At 50.5% G+C, this 21,852-nt stretch overlaps 2 protein-coding genes across 4 annotated transcripts in view; one reads left to right on the plus strand and one right to left on the minus strand.

The window, feature by feature from the left end:
- ADA (adenosine deaminase) overlaps positions 1-21,852 on the plus strand; it is a 118,220-nt gene that overhangs the window by 23,805 nt on the left and 72,563 nt on the right. The gene's annotated exons all lie outside the window — the stretch shown is intronic.
- On the minus strand, positions 439-10,977 carry CCN5 (cellular communication network factor 5). Its single transcript, XM_060032924.1, has 4 exons — positions 10,785-10,977; positions 6,546-6,762; positions 1,221-1,475; positions 439-446 (listed from the first exon to the last, which is right to left on the minus strand). Exons 1-4 carry the CDS (start codon positions 10,842-10,844, stop codon positions 439-441), a joined length of 540 nt encoding a protein of 179 aa, XP_059888907.1. The 5' UTR covers positions 10,845-10,977.

A 21,852-nucleotide genomic window follows, 5' to 3' on the forward strand; every position in this document is an offset into this window, starting at 1 on the left:
TCACAAGTAAGGGTGGGGACTCCTGGAATCCAGCAGAGATGCTGCTACACATCCTACACCGCACGGGACATCCCCTCACAACAAAAAATTCCCTGTTATATACACATGTGCAGTATCGTACGACGTATATGTGTTCGTATAGCTATAGACGCACACACATGCATACACGCGGCGGAGATCAAATTGCGTATACGGTGTCATATCCTGCTTTTTATACATCAGGCTAACTCCCTGGCATTCTCCTATGTATTTAAACACATGTATCATATTCCATTGTAGGGATAATAACAGCACACACGGACTGCTGTGTGCCAGGCACGTCATAACTGCTTAGCTTGTATTTACTCATCTAGGCCTCACAACAGCTCTATGAGGTGGGTGCTCTCATTCTCACTTTACCATTGGAGGAACTGAGACACGGAGAAGTTAAGCAACTTCTCACTCAGCTAGGAAGTAGCGGAACTGGGCTTAGAACACAGGCAGACTCCATGCGTCCCCCACCACGCTCTAGCGCCTCTCGTGTGGCGTCATCTTTATGGAACCAATGCCCTCCTTTCAGTTGCCTTCAAAAATTAAATTCATATAATAATAATAATTTTTTAAAAACCCAGTAACATAGCAATAACGTAATCCTATAACTGAAGAGTTTATAGCATGAGGTCACTGTCTTTCCTGCCTACCCCTAGGCCCACATCCCAGAGGCAACCACCTTGCTTCGCTCGGTTTTGAGTTCCTCTTTTGATAAACCCCAATAATAATGTAGTAGTAATATTATATAATATTTAAATTGTATTATATAAATGTTATTAATATGTATCAATATATTATGAGTATAATAATATATATATTATAATAATATAGGTCTATGTTATACCTCTGCTATGAAATGTGAGAATTTGTTTCAAGTGTTCTAACCCTCCTTTCCCCTCCCCCCTCTGCCACCAATTTTTATTTTTAATTGTGTATGATTTAAACTTCTATATTTGCACCACCGCCTCCTGTTTTGCCAGTTTTAAAGAGGTCTTGTGACCCTCCACTCCACTTTGCTACAAGTCCCCGTAGCCACTGTCCCCTCCCAGATTTTGTCAGTATAACCTTGGCTTTGATGTGTCCAGGTGTCCTGGCACCTAAGAGGCCCCGCCCATTCCCCCCGCCAGCCCTCCCCACCCTTCCCCACACACACACACCTCCAGGCGGCCCTGGACCAGTCCTGTACTCACCATGGGCTGGGAGGGGCTGGACCCCCAGCCCCCTTCCCTGGTCGCACACCCACTCAGGGCAGCATTTTCCTGGGACCTCCACCTTCTTGGGGTAGGGACAGTCCCAGCTGGGCAGCCGCACGTCCTCGCTGCACAGGGGCACACAGGTGAAGCCGCCGTCCTCACAGCGGCAGCGGATCCTGCAGTGGGGCTGGAAGGTCTCCCCATCCCGGTAGAGGCGGCCGTTCACCTCACAGCTGCCCTCATCTTCTCCCCCTGCAGAGGAGAAACCGGATCTCCATCGGTGACCTCCCAACTTTTCCCTGGGAGGGCTGCACTGACCACATCCTCCACAGGGTCCTCTCTGCAGAGCTGGTCTGGATCCCACTGGGGATGCAGTGCCCTTACAGAATCTGAGCGCCTCAGGGGGCTCCAGCCCTGAGATATGCACCCCCGCCCCATTGCCATACTGCCCTGTCGCCCGCAGGAAGACAGCATGCTGCATCCTGGAACAGGCTTTGTGGGAAGACTGGCCTGGTTTCAGCTCTTTTATTAGCTATGGACCTTGCCCAAGTGATGTTACTTCTTTTAGTTTCCTCATCTGCAAAATGGGTTATAATGGTACTTATTTCACAGGGTGTGGTATAGACTAAATGAAATGATATTTGGAATGAATACAACATGAAGGAGACCTTCAATAGATCCTCGCTGCTCTGTTGCTATTATTAGAATAATTATTATATATTAATAATAATCTGTTTTTTAAATATATAAAATATTACCACTATTATATACACACTGAGATTTCATGCCACAAACTTTCCTTGCCCATCTGCTGTATGATAGTCATCACTGTCAGGTCAGGGCTCAACTTGCTGGCTGTGTGACTTTGCGTAAGTGACTTAACTTCTCTGAGTCGCCTTAATAGCAATGATAACGGTAATTCGTACTTTCAGTGAGATGAGATAAAGTGTACACGGCATCTAGCACACGGCTAGGCATAGAGTAGCTATTTAAGAAACACTCTTTGGATGAAGCCCTCAAATATGTGTATTGTGGCCTCTTCCTCCATTGGACATGAACCCCTTAAGGGCTGGGGCCAAGAGGGTTCGTTCTGGCATCACAGAACCGCAGGAAATGCCCTTCGAATGAATGCCTGGCACAAGACTCAGCACTTGAGAGACGATGATAAAATAGTTCTGACTCCTTATCATTTGAGAGATATATGTCGTGCCCCTCCTGTGTGCCAACCACTGTGTTCCTAGACAGGACTAAGACCCAGTCCTTACTAAGAGGGATTCAAGGGCCAGTGTGGGGGACAGGTGTGAATGTCGCCATCTCCAAGACAGAATAAAGTAAGAGCCCTGGAGAGGTGTATGTGAGCTGCTCAGGAAGTGCAGAGAAAGGGACAATTCGGAGGGTTTCCTGGAGATGTGGGTGGCACTGCACCTGGGTATGGGGGAAAGGACTCATGGGAAGCTGGTTTTCCCAGGTCTTCTGAGAAAAACCTCGAATAGATCCATACACATGCAGGAATTTTGGAACCACGCAGACCTGGGTTCAAATCCCAGTTCCCTGCTTGCTAGCTGTGGGACCTGGGACAAGTTACTTCACCTCTTTGAGCCTCAGTACCCTGCTCGCAAAGCCACTGGAGGATCAAATGAGCTAGTGCACTTAAAGCATTTTGCCCCAAGCCTGGGACCTAGTAGATGCTCACTAAATGGGAATAGGTGATGCTATTCCTCTGGGCAGGACAGGGCCAGTGTCACCCCCATCTCCTTGCTCCTTCCAGGCCACAGCCCTTTGGTTCCAAATCCCTGACCTTTTGGCCTGGACCATGTGGCCACTGGTTTCCAAGAAACCAGAGGGGTAGCTGCACCTTAATCCATAACCCCCAGCCTGGGTCTCCCAGCCAGACTCCTGGGGCTGCAGCCCTGGGGCCTCCTGGTCGCTGGGATGACCTGGTAAACAGAGGGATTATTTAGGAAAGTCAGCTGGAGGGAGCGATAATTTTAGTAAGATTTCCTGGCACCTCTCCTGGGTCCTTCAGCTCAGAGCTAATTGGGAGGTAGGTAATGATCCCCAGGCAGCCACTCTCCACCCCGGGATCTGTGTGAATCCATGTGCGTGGTCCCCGACACCATCAGGCACCTTCAAATGTACTGGATTTGAGATCCCCCCACCCATACACACATACTGCTGCCAAAACCCTACTTCTCCTTCTGGGCCCTCTCCAACAGCCCCCTTGTCCAGAAACTTCCCCCAAATAACTTCAGGGCACAACCTTGTCATCTGGTAATTTCTGCATCCTTCTTTCCCTCTGAGAGTCCCTTGCAGGAGAAGGAACAACAGGGTCTTTTTGTTTTTTGTTTGTTTGTTTTACCTGCAGCCACTTGCACACTGTGTGACCTTAGGCAGGTGACTTAACCTCTCTGAGCCCCAGTTCCCTCATCTGCAAAATAGGGATAATAATAGGACCTCCCTCATTATTAAGGTTAAAATGAAATCATGTGTATAAAGGATGTGTTCACAGTACATGCTCCATAAACAGTGCCTGTTACTGCTAGCCCCACCAGAACTGTTGTTATTATTCATACATTCAACAGTTATTTATTGAGTGCCTACTACGTGCCACACATTGTTCTAGGTATCTTGTGATATAGCAGTGACTGAGACCAGCCCAAATCCTGCCCTCCCTGGAGCTTTCGCTCCAGTGGAAATAAACACAAGAAGCAAGGTGGTGTTTGTGATGTCAGATGGTGATTAGTGCTAGAAAAATAAAGGAGGGCAGGGTTGTAGTTTTTAAATGTGCTGATCAGGAAAGGCCTCACTGAAAAGGCAATATTTGGGTAAAGATGTGAAGGAGGTGAGGGAACTCGCCATGCAGATATCTGGGGGGAAAAGTGCTGGTAGCAGGAAAAGCCAGTGCAAAGGCCCTGAGGTGGGAGCGTGCCTCACCTCAGTATTTAAAGAGCAGCGGGGAGGCCGTTGTGGCTGGAGCAGAGAGCAGGAGGGAGAGAGGGAGTTAGACGTGGTCGTAGAGAAAACAGGAGCAGGATTCTGCAGGGTCTTGTCGCCCACTGAGGGGGCTTTGGCTCTTACTCTGAGAAGATGAGAAGCTATTGGAGGCTTTTACGCAGAGGAGGGAAGTGATCTGTGACCTGATTTATGTATTTAAAGGAGCCCTCCGGCTGCTGTGTTGAGAACAGACTAGGGGCCAAGGACAGAAGCAGGGAGACAGTTACGGGGCTTCTGCAAGATCCAGATGAGTGATGAGGGGGCTCAGACCCGGTGGTAGCAGTTGAGGGACTGAGAAATGTTGGATTCTTGAAACATTGTAAAGAATTTGCTGGTGGGTGGTGAGTGGGATGTGAAAAAAAAGAGAGAAGTCAAGAATGACTCCTAAGTTTGAGGCCGAGCCATGGGAGTGATGGAGACGCACTTGGCTGAGCTGCGGAAGATGCACGTTTAATGCCAGGGAGATCGGGAGCTCGTGCTGGACACACACGCAGCTCGGAGCTGGTCCTCAGTGAAGAGCTGTCCAACTAGTTTGTGAGAGGAGAGATGTGGGAAAGCATGTTCCCTCCAGAGCCAAGACCTAGACTCAGCCTCTGTGAGGTCTTAGCTGGCTCTGGCTCCTCCGTGGCTTCACTAGCTCCCAGCCTCCAAATTTGGTTCCAGTCGTTAAACATTCATGAGTACCACTGTGTCGCCTGACCAGGGCTGGAAGTGGCAGGAAGGAGCAAGGACCAGGTAAATTCTTGGCCTCCAGGTATTTGAAATTTGAATCAAGGTGGAATACAAAAAGCTCCTTAATAAAGTTAGTGACAGTAACAGCCACTATGTACTAAGCATATACTGAGCGTCAGGCGGTAGAGTGATAGAAACGAAGATTGTGGAGCCAGCTCCCTGAATTCAAATCCCAGCTCAGTCACTTCTGAGATGTGTGACCTTGGGCAAGTTACTTAGCCTCTCTGTGCCTCTTTTTTTCCATTTACAGAATGGGGATGACATTAGGACCTACCTCATATGGTTGTTGAGAGATTAAATGAGGTGATATTTGTGAAACTCTTGGTGCCTGGCACATGGTAAATGCTAGGCAGGTGCTCAATAAATAAATTCTGCCAAGTGCTTTCCATGTGTCACGGCTTAGCTGGATAACAGCCTTGTAAGCTAAGTGTTACTTGTCTGATTTTTTCTTTAGATACATTTTTATTAGCAATCATCTGTAAGTTTATAAAACACATCGCCCCTTTCTCATTAGTATACGCCCCTTATCAAAAAAAGTATTTTACAGGGATTTACTGTTGATAACTTTATGTCTATAATTTTTGTTTTTTAACAAGGCTTTTCCTGTAGATAGACTTATTGTCAATGATTCATGGGCTTTTCTTCCTCTCTTTCTCTATCTCTCATTCTTTTTTCTTTTTTAAGTGTTACAGCCATGTAGATGAGAGTGGTAAATTGCTCTACAAGTCTTATTATTTAAAAAGAAAAAAAGGGAACAGAACAGTCCTCACCTCCTTATAGTTCTCTAAAGCAGTGGTTCTCGACTGGGGATGACTTTGCTCCCCGGCGTCTCGTGGGCAGAGACCAGGGATGCTGCTAAAAGTCCTGCACAGAAGAGCAGCCCCACACAGAGAATTATCCAGTCCTAGAGCAAAGTTGAGAACCCCTGATTTAAATCCCCAGAAGGCGCAAGGCCTAGGGTAGTAGAAGATGTAACATGCCCAAGGTCGCCAGCAAATAGCAAACTTGGGATTCAGACTGTCCAAGGGCTCCCAATCCCACAAGAGGACAGAACGGAATGTTGCTTTAGAGCCTGCTTGACTCAATTGCCAGCTGTGTAACATTAAGCATGTCCATTAGTATCGCTGAGCCTCAGTTTCCTCATCTATAAAATGGGTCTGAAAGTACTTACCTCATAGGATTATTGTGAGGATTATGTGATTTAGGAGGTAAATGCTTAGCACAGTGCCTGACACAGGTTATGCCCTAAATAGGGAGTTGCCCTTTCATTTTTCCCAAGAGTGTTGTGAGGGTCCTGGGAAGGGATGATGACTTCTGGTTTGAGAAATCTGGGAGGGCTGCTCAGGGGAGGAGGTGTTTGAGCTTGGCTTTGAAAGTCGGCTATGATCTGGACAGACAGGAAGAAGGAGGGTAGGTTGTTTGGGTGGTGGCCATGATCTGAGCAAAGACAAAAGAAAAGAAGAGGGGAGTGAGCTTAGGGAATCCTGTGTCACCAGGTTTGGCTGGGTGAGAGAAGGGCTTCTCTTGGACTCAGGACCTCAAGGCCTTGACTTCCCCCCGAAACACCCCCTCCATCAGTCCCGCAAACCTGCTTACAGAGGCACACGGACCCCCGGCCGCCAGGGCCCGCCCCGAGCTGGCAGACCAGCCCCTGGCTGGGGTCGCAGACGTGGAGATGGTCGCAGGGCTCCCCCAGCCGCCGTGCACATACCCGGCAGCAGTTGCAACCGTCCAACACCAGGGGCACCCCCTGTGGGCATCGGGGTGGGGGCCAGGGACAGGTACACGGTGTTGGGCACAGCTGGGCACACACCTGCAGAGACAGAGACCTCACTCAGCCATGGTCGTTCAAGGTGGATAGTGAGCCCCTCACAACTGACTCCTTCTCTGCCAGTGTAGGGTTCACACCTTGGCCCTGGAGTCACATAGACCTGGCCTTGGACCCCGGCAGCCCCACGGCACTCCCTAAGAGACAGCACGGCACTGTGGTCATGAGCAAGGGCTCTGGACTAGAGTTCCGGAACTAACTCTGCCCCTTATTAGCTGAGCAATCTTGGGGAAGTTACTTATGCTCTCTGAGCTTCAATTTCCTCATCTGTGAAAAGGGGGCAATAATGTTTAGCTCGGAGGATTGTTTTGAGGAGTACATGAAATGATGCATGTTAAACCTTTAGCGCATGGCCTGGCGTGCGGTAGACACTCCGTGCATCTGGCTATAATGATCTTTCTTGTGAATTACGATAAAGGGCTTAGGGTCTGCCTTCTAGGAGCTTACAGGAGGGTAAAAGCAACAAAAGGAAGGATTAAAATGACAGGGTGCTGTTCACCTTTTAGCAGGTGGACAGTGGGTATTTATCTTGAGGGCTGAATAAATCAAACAGTATCATGGGTGTTTTTTGATCTTTGGAACAATCTAGAATATGTTTCTGGATGAGCATCCAGTCATCCAGGAAACCTGGTAAAATACCGACCCCGAGGCCTCCTCTGGGACTTACCAAATCAGAACTTCCAGAGGCTGAGCCCTCAGATCTGTTCCTAACAGGGGCTTCTGATGCCCAGCTAGGTTACTGGCACCTCTGCTCCAGTCTAAATCCCTCCCCCTGCCATGTATAGATGGGGGAACTGAGCTCCAGATAGAGGAAGGGACAAAGTCCTAGTGGGTCAGCTGCAGGGCTGGGAGCCTGCTTCCTCATTGGGGATCCAGGAACCCAGATTTGGGATAGACATTTCCTGTCATAGGGAAAAGCCTTAGGAACCCACCCCCAGGGGCAGACTCAAGGTATCAGTCCAGGTGTCCTGACTGCCCCTCCTCACTCAGCACAGTGAAACAACCAAACCAGAAACCAGATGCCCTGGGCTCCCCATATGTCCATTGGAAGGTAGGGACCAAGGACCATGCGTAATTCAAGATGTTACCAGTGGCCCCATCTGTGGATCCTCGGAGAACTGGAGGGTTTTATGCAGAAGATGGAAGACTTGCAGTTTAGGAAGATGAAATGAATGACCTCCTATGTCCTGTGTGGCCCCAAAGCAGGCAATGACCCCTTTGCCCTAATCCTCACCTTTCCCACCCCTAGGACTCCCTATCCTGCAAACCTCTGCAGTTCCCAGGCTGGCCACTAGGGGCTGCCCCAAATTGGCAGACCAGCCTCCGGTGGGGGTCGCAGACCAGGGGGCACTCACAGGGCCCCCATCTAAGATGGCACTGGTAATAGTAGTTGCAAGTGTACAGCTCTGTGCCTGGAACCTCACGAAGAGCGAGTTTCCACTCCCACAGGCATTTCAAGCAGGAGACCAAGTGATAACCAGATTCTAGAGAAGATGGTCTGGCCTCACCCCTCAGAGTGTGGTCCGGACCAGCAGCAGCTCCATCACCTGGAAGCTTGTTAGAAATGCAGCATCTAGGTCCCTTCTCTATGAATCTAAATCTGCACCTTAATAAATTCAGAGATGATTCACGTGCAATTGAGCTGAGAAAAAATCGGCTGGACTTTGGGCATCCCTTCCAAACCGGAGGTTGAGCTCTCTTGGTTGGTGGGAAGTGGGGGGCCTTTGACCAGAACTGACTCTTGGGTCCCTCCCTCCTGAAAGCGGGGATGCCAGGAGATAAGCCTTCTGCTTTCACCTGGGGTCTCACTTTGGGCTCTCTCTACGGGGAGAGCTTGACAGGGGCCGGATCTGCAGGTCCTGACGTGCCCAGGAGGGGCCACTGATAACCCCGATGATTATGGCTCACATTCACCATGGGCACACCGAGTGCCGAGCATTTAATGTGCTAATTTAACCCTCCAGTGTGAGGTACCAGCATTATGCCCATTTTAATTCTTTTTTTTTTTTTTTGGCTGCACTGTGAGGCATGCAGCATCTTAGTCCCCCGACCACGGATCGAACCTGGGCCCCCTGCAGTGGAAGCATGGAGTCCTGACCACTGGACTGCCAGGGAAGTTAAGCATTATGCCCATTTTAAAGACGAGCAAACTGAAGCTTAAAGCAGTGTAGTGGTATCACCAGTAAGCGGTAGAGCCAGGATCAGAATCCAGGTTCATGTGAATCCAAGGCCCAGTCTCTTAATTGCCACACCTACCTCTTGTCCCCTAGTGGCTCTGATGCCACTTAGCCTCTGCCTCGATTTACCCATCTGTTCAAGAGAGATATCAGGGAGGGTGTTTCAGCATAGCCAAGAAGAGATAGGTCCTCTCTGGTATCCTTCTATCTCCGTGCCCTTTCTAACCACCCCATCCCGACGTTCAAGTTGCCCCATCACACACTTGGTTTCCCCAGACCCTTGCTGTGGTCCCCAGGAGGCAAGAGCCCTGGACAGGGAATCATCTGGGCAAGAGGTGAACTCCAAGTTCTACCACTGACTTGCTGTGTGACCTTGGACACTTCACTGAACTGTTCCGTGGGGAGGGAGCTGTTTCCTCCTCAGTAAAATGGGGTGGAGACCACCTGTCCTGGAGTCGTGACAAGGATTTAATGAGGTCACCGCCAGCTCTAGGTCAACGTGACTTGGCTTGTTTCCAGGTCTCTACCGCCTGCCCCTGTCCGCAGGCCTGAGCCCTGCCTGCAAGGCTTGGAATTCTCTCTCTGCGGATTGTTGCGGCTTTCATGTGTGTGATGACTAAGTTCCTGTGTTCTGTGTGGGATGCTGCCTGGCTCCCTGGAGCCTGGGAAGAATGGAAGGCTGGGGGAGGTGAACGGTGAGTCTAGGACAGCTTCATTTTGGTCTTTCCTTTAATCCTAAGCCCAGAACCCCAAGTCCCCTGCTCCGGCTACCCACGCTACCCTCCCTGGAATCACGTCCTGCACACCCCCTTTGGAAGAGCAAACAGCAGGATTAGGATGCCAGTAGGGTTCTCAGCCTTCCCTCAACCACTGCTTGGACCCAGGATAGAGAAAAGTTCCTGCCTGTGATCCTCCAAGGAGCACGAAAATACAGTGAGGTCGTGGCTTGTGGGGGGCCGATACCCATGACGCCAGGAGCCTGACATTTGCTAAGGTGATGGCAGGCTCAGCAACCGTGGCCTTGGTCCAGGTTGGGGGTGGAGAGACACAGACTGCAGTCCCCCCTGCCTCACAGCCAGGCCTATCCTGGGTTCTACCTCCTCTATTGCTCTGATGCTGTGTGGTTTTGAGCAAGTTGCCTACCCTCTCGGAGACTCGCTTGACTGAAAACAGGGGATAATAATTCCTTATGGGGTTAGTGGTCATGGTAGGCAAGGTGGATGTTCCACAAGCCCTTTGAAAATATGCAGGAGAGAAGGTCATTATTCCATGGAGCTGTCTCCCTATCCCCCTCCAGCTAGGGTCAGCAGGCCACTCACTGCCTGAGGGCCCAGCAGCATTAATGCCCCTGTGGTGTGAACATTCCAATCAGCTATGCACCAGCATCCATTCAAATCCTGGCTCACAGGCAAAGCAGGCCACGTCTTGAGTCTCCCCATTATAATGAGGAGACCCACTTCTGTCTGTAGAGGAGCTATGGGGATTGGTAATCATCATAAAAGTCCTCTCTTAAACATTTGCCATGTTCCGGGTCCTGTGCTAAGCTCTGTAGATGAACTATGATAAACGATCTTCACAGAGGCCCCATGAACATTATACCCATTCAACTGAGGAAGCAGCTGAGGCTCAGAGAGGGAAAGAGATTTGCCTGGGGTCACACAGCAGAGCTGGCCAGGGGCAGCTGTCTGGGCATCAGGGAGGGAAGCTGAGCTGAGCCCCACACAGGAGGCCTGCAGGAATTCTCCCAGGGGGTCCCTGGCTGTGATTTAACACCTTCCCCACCACACCAAGGAAGCCAGCAGTACATTTTGGGGCCTGGGGCCCCCTTACCTTGGAGAAGAGGCAGAGGAGGGAGAAGGCCAGGAGGTGGGTCTGTGGTGTGCCTCTCATGTCACTGTGTCCCCACGGAGCCAGCTGTGAGTCTGGGAGGCAGGACCTGTAAGTCTTTATGTTCCAGCAGCTGTGAGGTCACTCCCAGGCATGCACACACACACACACGCACACACACATGCTGGCCTTTGTAGCCCTTGTTTCTCTCCCATTCTCATCTTCCCACTGATGAGCCCATTTACCTGAAGGTGAGACTGTGGAGGCCACCTGGGGGGTGCTTGCCAGTGTGTGTGTGTGTGTGTGTGTGTGTGTGTGTGTGTGTGAAAGCCAGAGCCAGTGCCAGTGCCAAGAGCCTGTGACAGGCTGGCAGGGGCCTCTCTAGCTCCTCCCAGCCCAAGAGGGGCCTCTCTAGCTGCAACCCAGCCCCAGCCCCCCTGCCTGACCCCAGGGACGGGGGGCTGTTGATCCAGGAAGTGCTCAGCAGACACCCCCTTTGCAAAGCTGACCCGAGTCCTTCTAAGCCTCGTGGCCTGGACTCCGGGCGGCCTTGGCGGGCCTGCGGTTTCTGGCAGGAAGATTGGCAGCCATCCAGAGGCGGGTGTGACCCAGAGCAAAACTTCCCTGGGAGGCCTGTTTGCTTTTGGCGACAAGGGGCCTCCCCATGGCCTGCTTGTTGGGCTCTGGAAGGTGGCCCGTGGTGGATGAGCCCGTGCAGGCTGGACCTAGTGTGTGCCCGTTCCTGCTGGGCCCTGCTAGGTGATCTGGAAGAACCAGATCCATTTTGCTGAATTCAACCAGCTCTGAGGCCCCCACTGTTGCGTCTCCAGCCCCTGCAGAGGGGGCAAACCCAGAGGGGGAAGGGACAGTGGGAGAGCAGGTGGACTTTCTGGGAATATCGAGGAGGGGTCCTGTTCAGACCGAGGGTAAGGGCCAGATCTCTGGAGGAGGAACCAAGGCGAAAAGGTGTTAGAGAGGGCAGAACATTCCAGACAGAGGGAACAGCATGTACAGATGCCTAGAGGTGGGGGAGAGCATGAGAGCAGTGCCTGTTCTGGGAGACAAAGATGCCTGGTGTGTCTGGAGCTGACAGTGAGGTGGGGCGCGGTGCTACACACGGGGAAGTAAGACACATGATATTCACACCACCAGCATTTGAGGGGCATCTGCAATGCCCCAGCCACTGGGATGGGGGAGATATAAAGACATGACCTTTGACTGTAGAATTTGGCAAAGATAATACTAGAGGTGGTGTCACGTGGTGGCTGGAGAAGGCTTTGGCCCCCATCATCTCCCCCAGTACGCCAAATCTCAAAGCGATGGAGCTGGACAGCAGAAAGGTCCATAATGGGCACTTGGCAAGGAAGAAGAGTGATTTGGTATTGGGTGCAATTCCAGGAGAAGGAGTTGATGCAGATGGAGGCTGAAGATGAAAATGTGGGATTTGATCATTTATGGCTAGAGGGAGTGACTGAGGGTGAGGGTTGTGCGTCCACAGACTTGGGGAGAAGGAGATACAGTGTTCTTTATTAATGCTTTTGCTTGAGTCAGAGGCATGCCTAGGATATTTTACACACACAGTGGATCATTTTGGAACACGCATCTCCTTCATACAACAAAGTATGATCAGTAATCATTGAGATGAAACACATATGTTTCATGTATGAACTAGAATTTGCACTTACCAGGCAAAAACGTTACCCTTTGCAGTTCACACTGTTTCACTTTTCTAAATTTTAGACACAAATCAAAATTCCAAGGAGTCGCCTAGAATGACAGACTTGAACTACATATATCTTCATCTTCACCATCACTCTACAGCCATTGTTTCTTTGAATCTACTAGTGAGATGCAGAAATATGTAATACCGCAGGGCTGGAGACAGGAACTGTACTTGGAGCAAGCACGAAAGATTTCGAACTGTTAGGAGCTGATTCTCTTTGTGAACATGTGTTCCTGACTCCACCTGTGCTCGCGGTAACTGTATTCCTAGAAATTCTCCAGATTAACTTCCATGTAGAAGAGGTTTATTAAAGGATAAGAAATTAAAATGTGCTAATTTGAAGCTTACCTACATAGTATTAAAATTCAGCAGTCACCACAACAATTGTTTAGAATGTACACCAATAAAAGATTTTTTCAGGATGTAGCATTTTCCAGCTGACATTATTTAGATTTGCCAGTGCATAGTGATAACAAAAAGCAGACTTTTTTAATCATCAATTTTATCCTTAAATTCTCTATGGACAATGTACCCCTTTTATTGTCTGTCCCCAGGGAAAACCACTCCCCCATCCTATCCTTGCTAGGGTCACTGGTTTTAATAACAATGAAAGTGATTGTGTATTGAGCACCCAGTGGGAGCTAGCCCTGTGCTAAGTACATTTTATAAGAAGTGGTGTCTCTAATCTTCACAGTCCATACCTTTAAAAAAGAAAGAAAGAAAGAGAAAGAGAGACAGAGAGACAGAGAGAGAGAAAGAGAGAAAGAGGAAGGAAGGAAGGAAGGAAGGAAGAGAGAAAGAAAAGAAAGAAAGAAAGAAAGAAAGAAAGAAAGAAAGGAAGGAAGGAAGGAAGAAAAGAGAAAGAAAGAAAGAAAGGAAGGAAGGAAGAAAGAAAGAAAGAAAGAAAGAAAGAAAGAAAGAAAGAAAGAAAGAAAGAAAGAAAGAAAAGAAAGAAAAAGAAATGAAGTTCAGGGAGGTTAAATAACTGCTTAAGGTCACACAGCTAGAAAACAGAGGCAGATTTTCAGTGAAGGTTCATATGACTCCAAAACCTATGTTGTGGTTATTTATTTTTGCTACTGCTCAGAGAGGTCTCTGTGGCATATATTTTTTTTAATTGAGGGGTAACATAAACAGAAATGCTTACAGTGCAGTAGTCTTAAGTGTACATCTCAACAACTCTTCACATATGTACACACCCATGTAACCACCACCCAGGTCAAGATACATTTCCAGAAAGTTCCTCATGCCTCTTCCAAGACTATACTCTCTGCCTCCCAAGGTACTCACTATTCTGACCTCTGTTACCACTGATTAGTTTTCGTGGGAGGAAGTTCTGAACCACTTCTTCCTCTAAGACAAGAAGGAAGACCAGAGAAGCTAGGAGGCGAGGAGGAGGTGGAGAGAGGCACACTGCTCACAGCGATATCGTATCAGAGGACGAGTCCCTCCCCCACCAGTGAGGGGGTGAGGCCGGGTGTGCTTTCCAAGGGGAGGGAAGGAAAGACAGTGCTGCCCAGAGAGGCAACAAGACGCCAGTGGAAGTGTCGCCTCCTGCCGGGAGGGGCCCCTCGGATTCAGAGCATGTGTTTTTGCTTGGAACTTGTTCTCTCTAAATAACTGAAGATGGGTGAGTGTGGACAGCGGGCGGCCCTGGGACCTGGCCAGTTCAGGAAGCCCGCAGGTTGGCAGCAGGGCGTCGGGTGATGAGAGCGTGAGTGATGAACTGTCCGTACGTGTTCAAAGGATTGAAAGTCCACGGTAGGAGCCGCCACTGTGCTGACTGGTTACTGTGGTTCAGGCCCTCAAACTAACAAGTTTGGCACTAGAGGGATGAGATAGTCCAGGGAGCGCGTGAGTCTTTTGGCTGCTGCTGTAGCGCGGCCCCCGCCCCCCGTAAGACCCTAGAATGAGCACTGTGGCTCTTTGCACTACGGAAAGCAAATTTCAGGCTTGTAAGCCAAAACGTTCCCACTTCAAATCCTGGCTCCCTCAGTGACTTACAGCCCTGGGACTAGGATGCAGAAACAGAGGTGCTAAGGGAACAAAGTTTAGGAGCTCTCACCTTCAGGTGCTGACCTTGCCCTTGTAGGACCTGGAGAGTGAGCGCCTCCTTAGGAGTGAGGCGTCCAGGGCACAAAATAAGATCATGGTAGGAACTCAATAAATATGGGTTGACTAGCTAAATGACAATGTCCTATCCCAGTGTATTAATTGGGGGACATTAAGCTATGCTGAGGTCACAAATAAACTCCCAAATCTCAGTGACTTAACCCAACAAAAGTTTATTTTTGGTTGCAAGTGGTCCAGTGAAGCTAGGCAGGTCTTCTCCATCTTTGAGCTGCATCCTCTCAAATCATCCTTCCCTACTCAAACGTGGGCCCTGATGGATCAGCATAATTCAGTTGCTTGTTTGTTTTTTTGTGGTACGCGGGGCTCTCACTGTTGTGGCCTCTCCCGTCGTGGAGCACAGGCTCCGGACGCGCAGACTCAGCGGCCATGGCTCACGGGCCCAGCCGCTCCGCGGCCTGTGGGATCCTCCCGGACCGGGGCACGAACCCGTGTCCCCTGCATCGGCAGGCGGACTCTCAACCACTGCGCCACCAGGGAAGCCCCAGTTAGTTGCTTGTTTGAAGTGAAGAATTTCAGACCCCCCACCCAGAACCAGGATCTGCATTTTAATGAGACCCCCAGGTGATGTGTATGCGCATAACCGGTTGTGAATCACCTTCTAGACCGGTGGTCTCCAAGGTCACCTTAGAGAAGAGGGGCGGCGAAGGCACACTGGCCCTTCACTGCCTCAAACTGGAAGTGATGATGCTCATCTCTTCTCATATTTTATTGGCCAGAACTAGTCACATGACCCCCAAACTTGACTGCAAGGGAGGCTGGGAAACCGATCTTTCTCTGTGTGTCCATGAAGAGGAATCCAAGTGAGAGACATATGACATGTCATATGACATTGCTTCTCTGGCCTTCGGTTTCTCCATTTTTTGTTCGTTTGTCTGTTTCAAGGCAGCCTCCTTGCTCTTTCATACCCGGGCCAGGCCTAACATTTTAGGGTCTAGGAAATGCATCTGAAAAGTGAAACTTGGGAAACACATCTAGATCAGGGCACAGCATATGGGAGGCAGGAAAAAATGTCTGCAGTTGCAAGGATAAAGCCAGTTTCAGCCATTCACAGCTTGTCAGCTCCCTCCGTGCCTTCCTGCTTCATGTTCATTGCACATACAGACCAAGTCCTGTGCAAGAAGCTGTAGAGGCTGGGGGGAGGGATGTGAATAAATGCCCAACACCGGGACCTCACTGTTCTTACACTAGGTAGTGGGGACAGAGAAACCGAAAACAGACCCCGACCCAGACAGGGCTGGGAGTGAGCAGGGTCAGTGCTCCCGTGGCTGGACATACCCACGTGAGAGGGGAGCCCTGTACTCTGGGAAGATCAAGAATCAGTCACTTGAAAATCCCAGCTCTGACACTTGCTTCGTGGCTGTGTGTTAGTGCCCTCATCTCTCTGGGCCTCTGTTTCCCCTTTTTGGAAATTGAGATCTAGGGCAGAGCCTGAGGGATGCCCATTTCAATATCCTTTCTCCCCTCCTTCCTTCATAATTGAACCCTGATTGTATTTGGGGTGGCAGTGCACTCAGCTTTGCGGCTAGGCATGGCCATGTGACCAGGTCCCAGCAATAAGATACAAGCAGAGGTGCTGGGTGCAAATTCTGGGAAGCCTCCTGAAAGGGAAGGGCATCCCTTTTGTCCCAACACCACCACTCCTCACTTCCTCGTGCTCTAATCAGTCATCAGATGTGATGGTGAAGCTTGACAGCCATCTTGGACCATGAGGGTATCTTGAAGATGGACCTTATGTGCAGAGAAAAGAAGAGGAGAAATAAGCAAGCCTGGGGCTTCCCCGGTGGCGCAGTGGTTGAGAGTCCGCCTGCCGATGCAGGGGACGCGGGTTCGTGCCCTGGTCCAGGAAGATCCCACATGCCGCGGAGCGGCTGGGCCCGTGAGCCATGGCCGCTGAGCCTGCGCGTCCGGAGCCTGTGCTCCGCAACGGGAGAGGCCACAACAGTGAGAGGCCCGCGTACTGCAAAAAAAAAAAAAGAAAAGAAAGCCTGGATTCTGATGACATCAGAGCTGTGCCATACGCACCCTGGACTCCACCTATAGATTCCATTCACATGATTAAAACAATAGCATACATATTATATATAAGAATGCTATTAGAATATTAACATAATAATAATATTATATATGTTATTGTGTATGCGTATATTGGCTTGGCCAAAAAGTTCCTTCGGAATTTTCCGTAACATCTTCTGTAATTTTTGGCCAACTCAATAATATATGCATGTTTATGCCCCCTTGTTTAAGCCACCATTGTTCTGAGTATTGCTGGTATGAAAGTGTTATTGATTTTTGTTATCGATCACGCATCTAGCAAACTTGCCAAACTCTCTTATTTGTTCTGATACGTTGTCAGCTTATTTGGTTAGGTTTTCAAGGTAAAGGATCACACCCTCTACAATGAACAGTTTTGTCTCTTCTCTTCCACTCCGACGCCTCTGATTTTCTCTCCTTTTAGCTGTAGCCTGACCTTGGCACTTTGTTTTGAGCAGTAACAGTGATAACGCGCATTCGTGGCTGGTTCCTGATCCTTTCATGCACATGAAGTTTCTCCACTAGGAATCCTACTTTCTGGAGGTTTTTGATATTAATATCTCTACCAAAGTAAGGAACTTCTCTTTTTTTTTTTTTGCGGTACGCGGGCCTCTCACTGCTGTGGCCTCTCCCGTTGCGGAGCACAGGCTCCGGACGCGCAGGCTCAGCGGCCATGGCTCACGGGCCCAGCCGCTCCGCGGCATGTGGGATCTTCCCGGACCGGGGCACGAACCCGTGTCCCCTGCATCGGCAGGCGGACTCTCAACCACTGCGCCACCAGGGAAGCCCAACAATAGTTTTAAAGTTACTTTTAATCCTTAAGTCAATATTATTCTCCTTTTTCACTCTATATTTTTACTTTATTTATTTGCATCTTATCTCTTTTGTCATGATCAATCTTATCAGGACTCTGTCTCGTATTAATTTCATCCCAGAAGCAGCTTTGGGTCCTGTTGTTCTTCCATATTCTTCTTTTGTTCTCTAGTTCATTGATTCACTCCCAGAAGGTGTTCTGTTATGTGCAGCTGAACCTTATTTTTGTCCTTGCAATACTGAGTCATTCCACATCTTCAGCGAGGTCACCTCCATCAGGAAGGTCCAGAGAGGGGGTCCAGCCAATGGCCATGACTTGCCCAAGTCTCGGTTCCTGCCCCAGAATGCGAGGCTCCATCTCTTCCAGACTGGCAGCCCTCACACCGCCCCTGCCTCTGGGCATGTTGGGAGGGGCTCATGGGAGAATCGCTGCTGCCTGCTCCTCTGTCCTGTAAATAACCAGCCCCCAGGCGCCCCTCTATGGCCTCTTCTTCCACACATTCCTCAGTCTGGGCAGGAGTTCAGAGGTCTGCTCCTGGCCCTGAGATCCCAGGTGTCACGATGAGCTTCCCCTCCCGCATCCCCAGGACGGCTGCGGGGCTCGAACTGTTTAACACTTGGCTTCAGTCTGAGCTGGCGGGGTTCTGCGTGCAGGGACTGATGTGGTCCCCCCAAGGAGGGGTGGGACGTGTGCTCTCAGCACACGCACGTGACTGTCTCTGCATACACCGCTGTGAGCTGGGGTTCCTGGCAAGGAAGTGGTCCTCATTTGCTGGGTGAAGGGGTTGGGGCAGGAGCTATGCTGAGGATGCAGCTGGTGAGGCAAAGATAAGCCAGCTGGGGAGTCGGAGGAGGTCACGATGGGACATAGGCTTTCCAAATTGGCATGAGGGTTTATTTACAGACATCGAATGCCAGGGAAAAGGCACTGAACCTGGCACATGTTAGATGCTAGATATATATATTTGTTGCATAAATGAATACATGAATGAGTGAATTGGGGGACCCAAGCTTTAATCCCAGTTCTGTTGCTGTACATTCTTGGGGAAGTTCCACTTTAATCCCAGCTCTGTCGCTATACATTCTTGGGGAAGTTCCTCGGCCTTTCTTGGCCTCAATTTCCTCATCTGTAAAATGGGAGAGGGATGAATTCCATATTTTATAGTGCCTCTTTCTCTAGGGATTTCTGTTTCTATGCCTGGGAACATTTCTGGAGCAGCAGCTCTGACCTGGATGGAAGTATGCAGGCTGGGCCCTCAGGAATGCAGAGTTCTGAAATGTCAGAAGCAGAGGTGGGTCCTATAGATTCTCTGATGTCTGAATAATTACCAAAGTTCAGGAGATCCCATTGAGGTGGAACTAGTTGGTCAGCAGGGACCAGGCACCAGGGCAGAAGTGGCTTTGCTTTTGGCCAGACATCCCTTGGAGGAGGCAGATAACAGTTTAGGTTACTGTTTCCCCATCCAAGAGCTCCTTCATCATTCAGGATATCCAGTCTCCAGGAACTTACTTCTCACTGTCTGAGCCCCTACAGGTGCCATTATCTGTCTAATCCATCCATCCATCCATTTATCTATCAATCCATCTGCCCATCCACTAATTCATTTGTTTACCTGTCCATTCATCTGTCTATCCACATATCCATCCATTTGTCAATCCATCCATCCATCCATCCATCTGTACATTCATACATCCATGCATTCATTCAACAAACACTGAATGTAGTGGGCCATGCCCTAATATGAAATAAATAATAAAAAGCAAGGTCTCTGCCCACAATGAATTCACAGACTAGAGGGGAAGATGGAGACAAGCAAAGAGATGCTGACAGCAGGGTAAGTGGGGAGTACCAGGTACTGAGGGCAATGAGAAGAGGACCCAGCCTGGGAGGTGGGAGAGGAGGCTTTGGAAGTCTTACTGGAGGAGGTGACATCCGAGATGAATCTTGAAGCAAGAGTAGGAGTCTAGGCAAAAAGGCAACACAGGAGGACAGAGAGAACAGAGGCCTGAAAGCAACGTGAGAGCAGGGGTGTCTGGGGCACTGTGAGTAGCTGAGTCTGGATGAAGCCTGGAGGCCTGGTGGGAGGTGAGGGAGACGAGGCTGGAGAGGCCTGGCCTGTGTTGGTTGGGGAGGACACTTGTGACTGGGGTGGGAATAGGGGCCGAGAACTTGGGGTATCCAGGGACCATCTGGAGGTGTAGAAAAGCTCTGGGTCAGGCATCAGAATGCCCGCTTCCTTCCTCCCTCTCCCCTGAGTGACCTTAGGCAAGTTACCTCACCTCTCTGGGCCTCAGTTCCCCTGCTGTGACAACCCTGTGATAGGGTTGCCCTTTGTGGCCTCTTGGGACCCTTCCAGCTCTGAGGACGTCCTTGAGTTACATGTGGTCAGCAAAACCAATAACCACATGAACCTCTGGCCTGGCCTGAGGAGCAAGTTAATTGTTCCCAGTCCCTTGCATGTCGAGGGGGGAGCGCCTTGGTTAGGGGGGCCCTGGTTAGGGGTGGCCCCTGTGGGGCTCCCAGTCCTGGGATGACAGCATGTGCTGAGCAGGAAGTGAGTCACCAACCAATCATCAGCTTGGGCCCTAGGGTTCCCAGGTGCGGGAAGGGGGCCCCATCCCCTGCCCCTCGCTGCCCAGAGTCCCCTTCTCAAGCCAGCAGACCCTTGTTCAGAAGAAAATCCCATAGGAAAGTCTAATAATTAAAACAGGCCCAAAGAAAGTTGTTTGGGATAAATCAGAGCGTGGGAGCCTTTGTCTGGGGCTCTGGACCCTCTCCCACTCCTCGGCAGCCCCTGAGGCCCTAACCAAGGAGCCCCTTTGAGTTCAAGGGTCCAGACATCCTCAGGAGGGGAGATTGGGAGCCAGAGGGGGAAGGGGCTGACGCTGGGGTCACCCGTCATGTTGCCTTGATTCTCTCCTGCCTGGGCTCTGTCTGCCCTTCCCCAGCCCTGGAGGATGGGGGATACAACAAGCATCTCAGCTCAAATATCACAGCCTCTCAGTGGCGCCATAGGGAACGTGGGCTAAAGGTGTGCTCTGCCCCAGACAAGACCCCAGCGTGTTTTGCCTTCATCTCTGGGCCTGTGTCTCCCCAGCTCCACAGTGGGAAGGCCAGTGAGAGATTAGAAATAACCAGCATTGATGGAAGGCTTAGTGTGTACCAGGCAAGAGCTTAATCCTCACAGCAACCCTCTAAAGGATCCATCATTATTATCCTCGTTTCACAGATGGGGAAAGTTAAATAGCTTGCCCACGTTCACGTAACAGGTAGGAGGCAGAGCTGGGATCTGAACCCAGGTAGCTGGCCCCTGAGTCCTTGCTCTTATCCACTGTGCTATACTGCCTCTTGAAAGATAGCTTGGAAGCACCTTCCAGTCCCTACTGTCCGGGATTCAGGCAGAGAGCTAGAAGTGGTTCAGAGGGAAGGGAGAAACTCAGTCACATCCTGGCTCTGTCGCTTGCTGTGTGACTTTGGGTGAGTCACTTCACCTCTCTGGGCCTCTGTTTCCAAGCAGGGATGCTGTGAGAGTTGAAGGGCTGGGGTAGCATTGCTTTCAGGGATGGCACACTCACTGGGACTGATGGTCCTTCAGTCTTCACCCATGGCCCCTTTCTTGTAGCCACTGTCTCGGTGGGGAGAGGCAGTGGCCACGGTTGAGACTTTCCCTTCCATCTCCAAGCTGCCTGGCTAGGTCTCCAGGAGAAGTTGTTTCCCTAACCTCCCAACCCCTCAGAAAGAACCAACAGGGTTGGTTCCAGCTACACCCTCCCTCTTGGCTCAGAGCCCAAGACCTGTCCCCTTAGAGGCCAATTCTTCCTCCGACACGCAGGTGGGCATATGAGCTTCCCAGGCTGTGGTGAGGGTCGTCTAACCAGCTTCCAAGAACCTAAGTGGGTGCAAGTGGGACAGAGAGGCCCTGATACTCCATCCCATCAGTGCCACCAGCCCCCGAACAAAACACTTCATTACTGGAAGCCCAGCCAGGCAGAGGGGGTGGAAGTGGCCGTGTGGCAGGAAACTGCGCAGGGCCAGCCAGGCCTCAGCCCTCGAAGCCAGCAGCCCGTGGACTGACCACGCAGGGTTGGCTCACTGGGGTGTTTACGGAAACGCTGGCCCTGAGGCCGGCCTAGCTGCTGGCCTGGGATCCCCTGAGTCACCCCCAGGCCTCAGAGTGCCAGCAGGGGATATCAGAGGCTGCAGCTGAGGCCTTGTTTTCCTCCACAGCCCACCTGGGGAGTAGAAAGTTGAGGAGCCCTGCAGTCAGTAAGTGGTGGAGATGGGCAAGGTCTTCAGATCACGCCCTTTCTGGACCCTGCTGGAAAGCGGCATCAACTCGGGAGTGGTGTGGACCAAGTGGCTCTGGAGCC

This window comes from Delphinus delphis, chromosome 15 (genome assembly GCF_949987515.2).
Source record: "Delphinus delphis chromosome 15, mDelDel1.2, whole genome shotgun sequence".
In the NCBI taxonomy this organism is placed as follows: domain Eukaryota; kingdom Metazoa; phylum Chordata; class Mammalia; order Artiodactyla; family Delphinidae; genus Delphinus; species Delphinus delphis.

Coding starts and splice junctions, on each gene's coding strand:
- CCN5 (XM_060032924.1), bottom strand. CDS start 10,844: ATGAGAGGCACACCACAGACCCACCTCCTGGCCTTCTCCCTCCTCTGC. Junction 6,763..10,784: donor TCCTCTGCCTCTTCTCCAAG/GTAAGGGGGCCC, acceptor CTGTCTCTGCAG/GTGTGTGCCCAGCTGTGCCC. Junction 1,476..6,545: donor CCGGGGGTCCGTGTGCCTCT/GTAAGCAGGTTT, acceptor TCTCCTCTGCAG/GGGGAGAAGATGAGGGCAGC.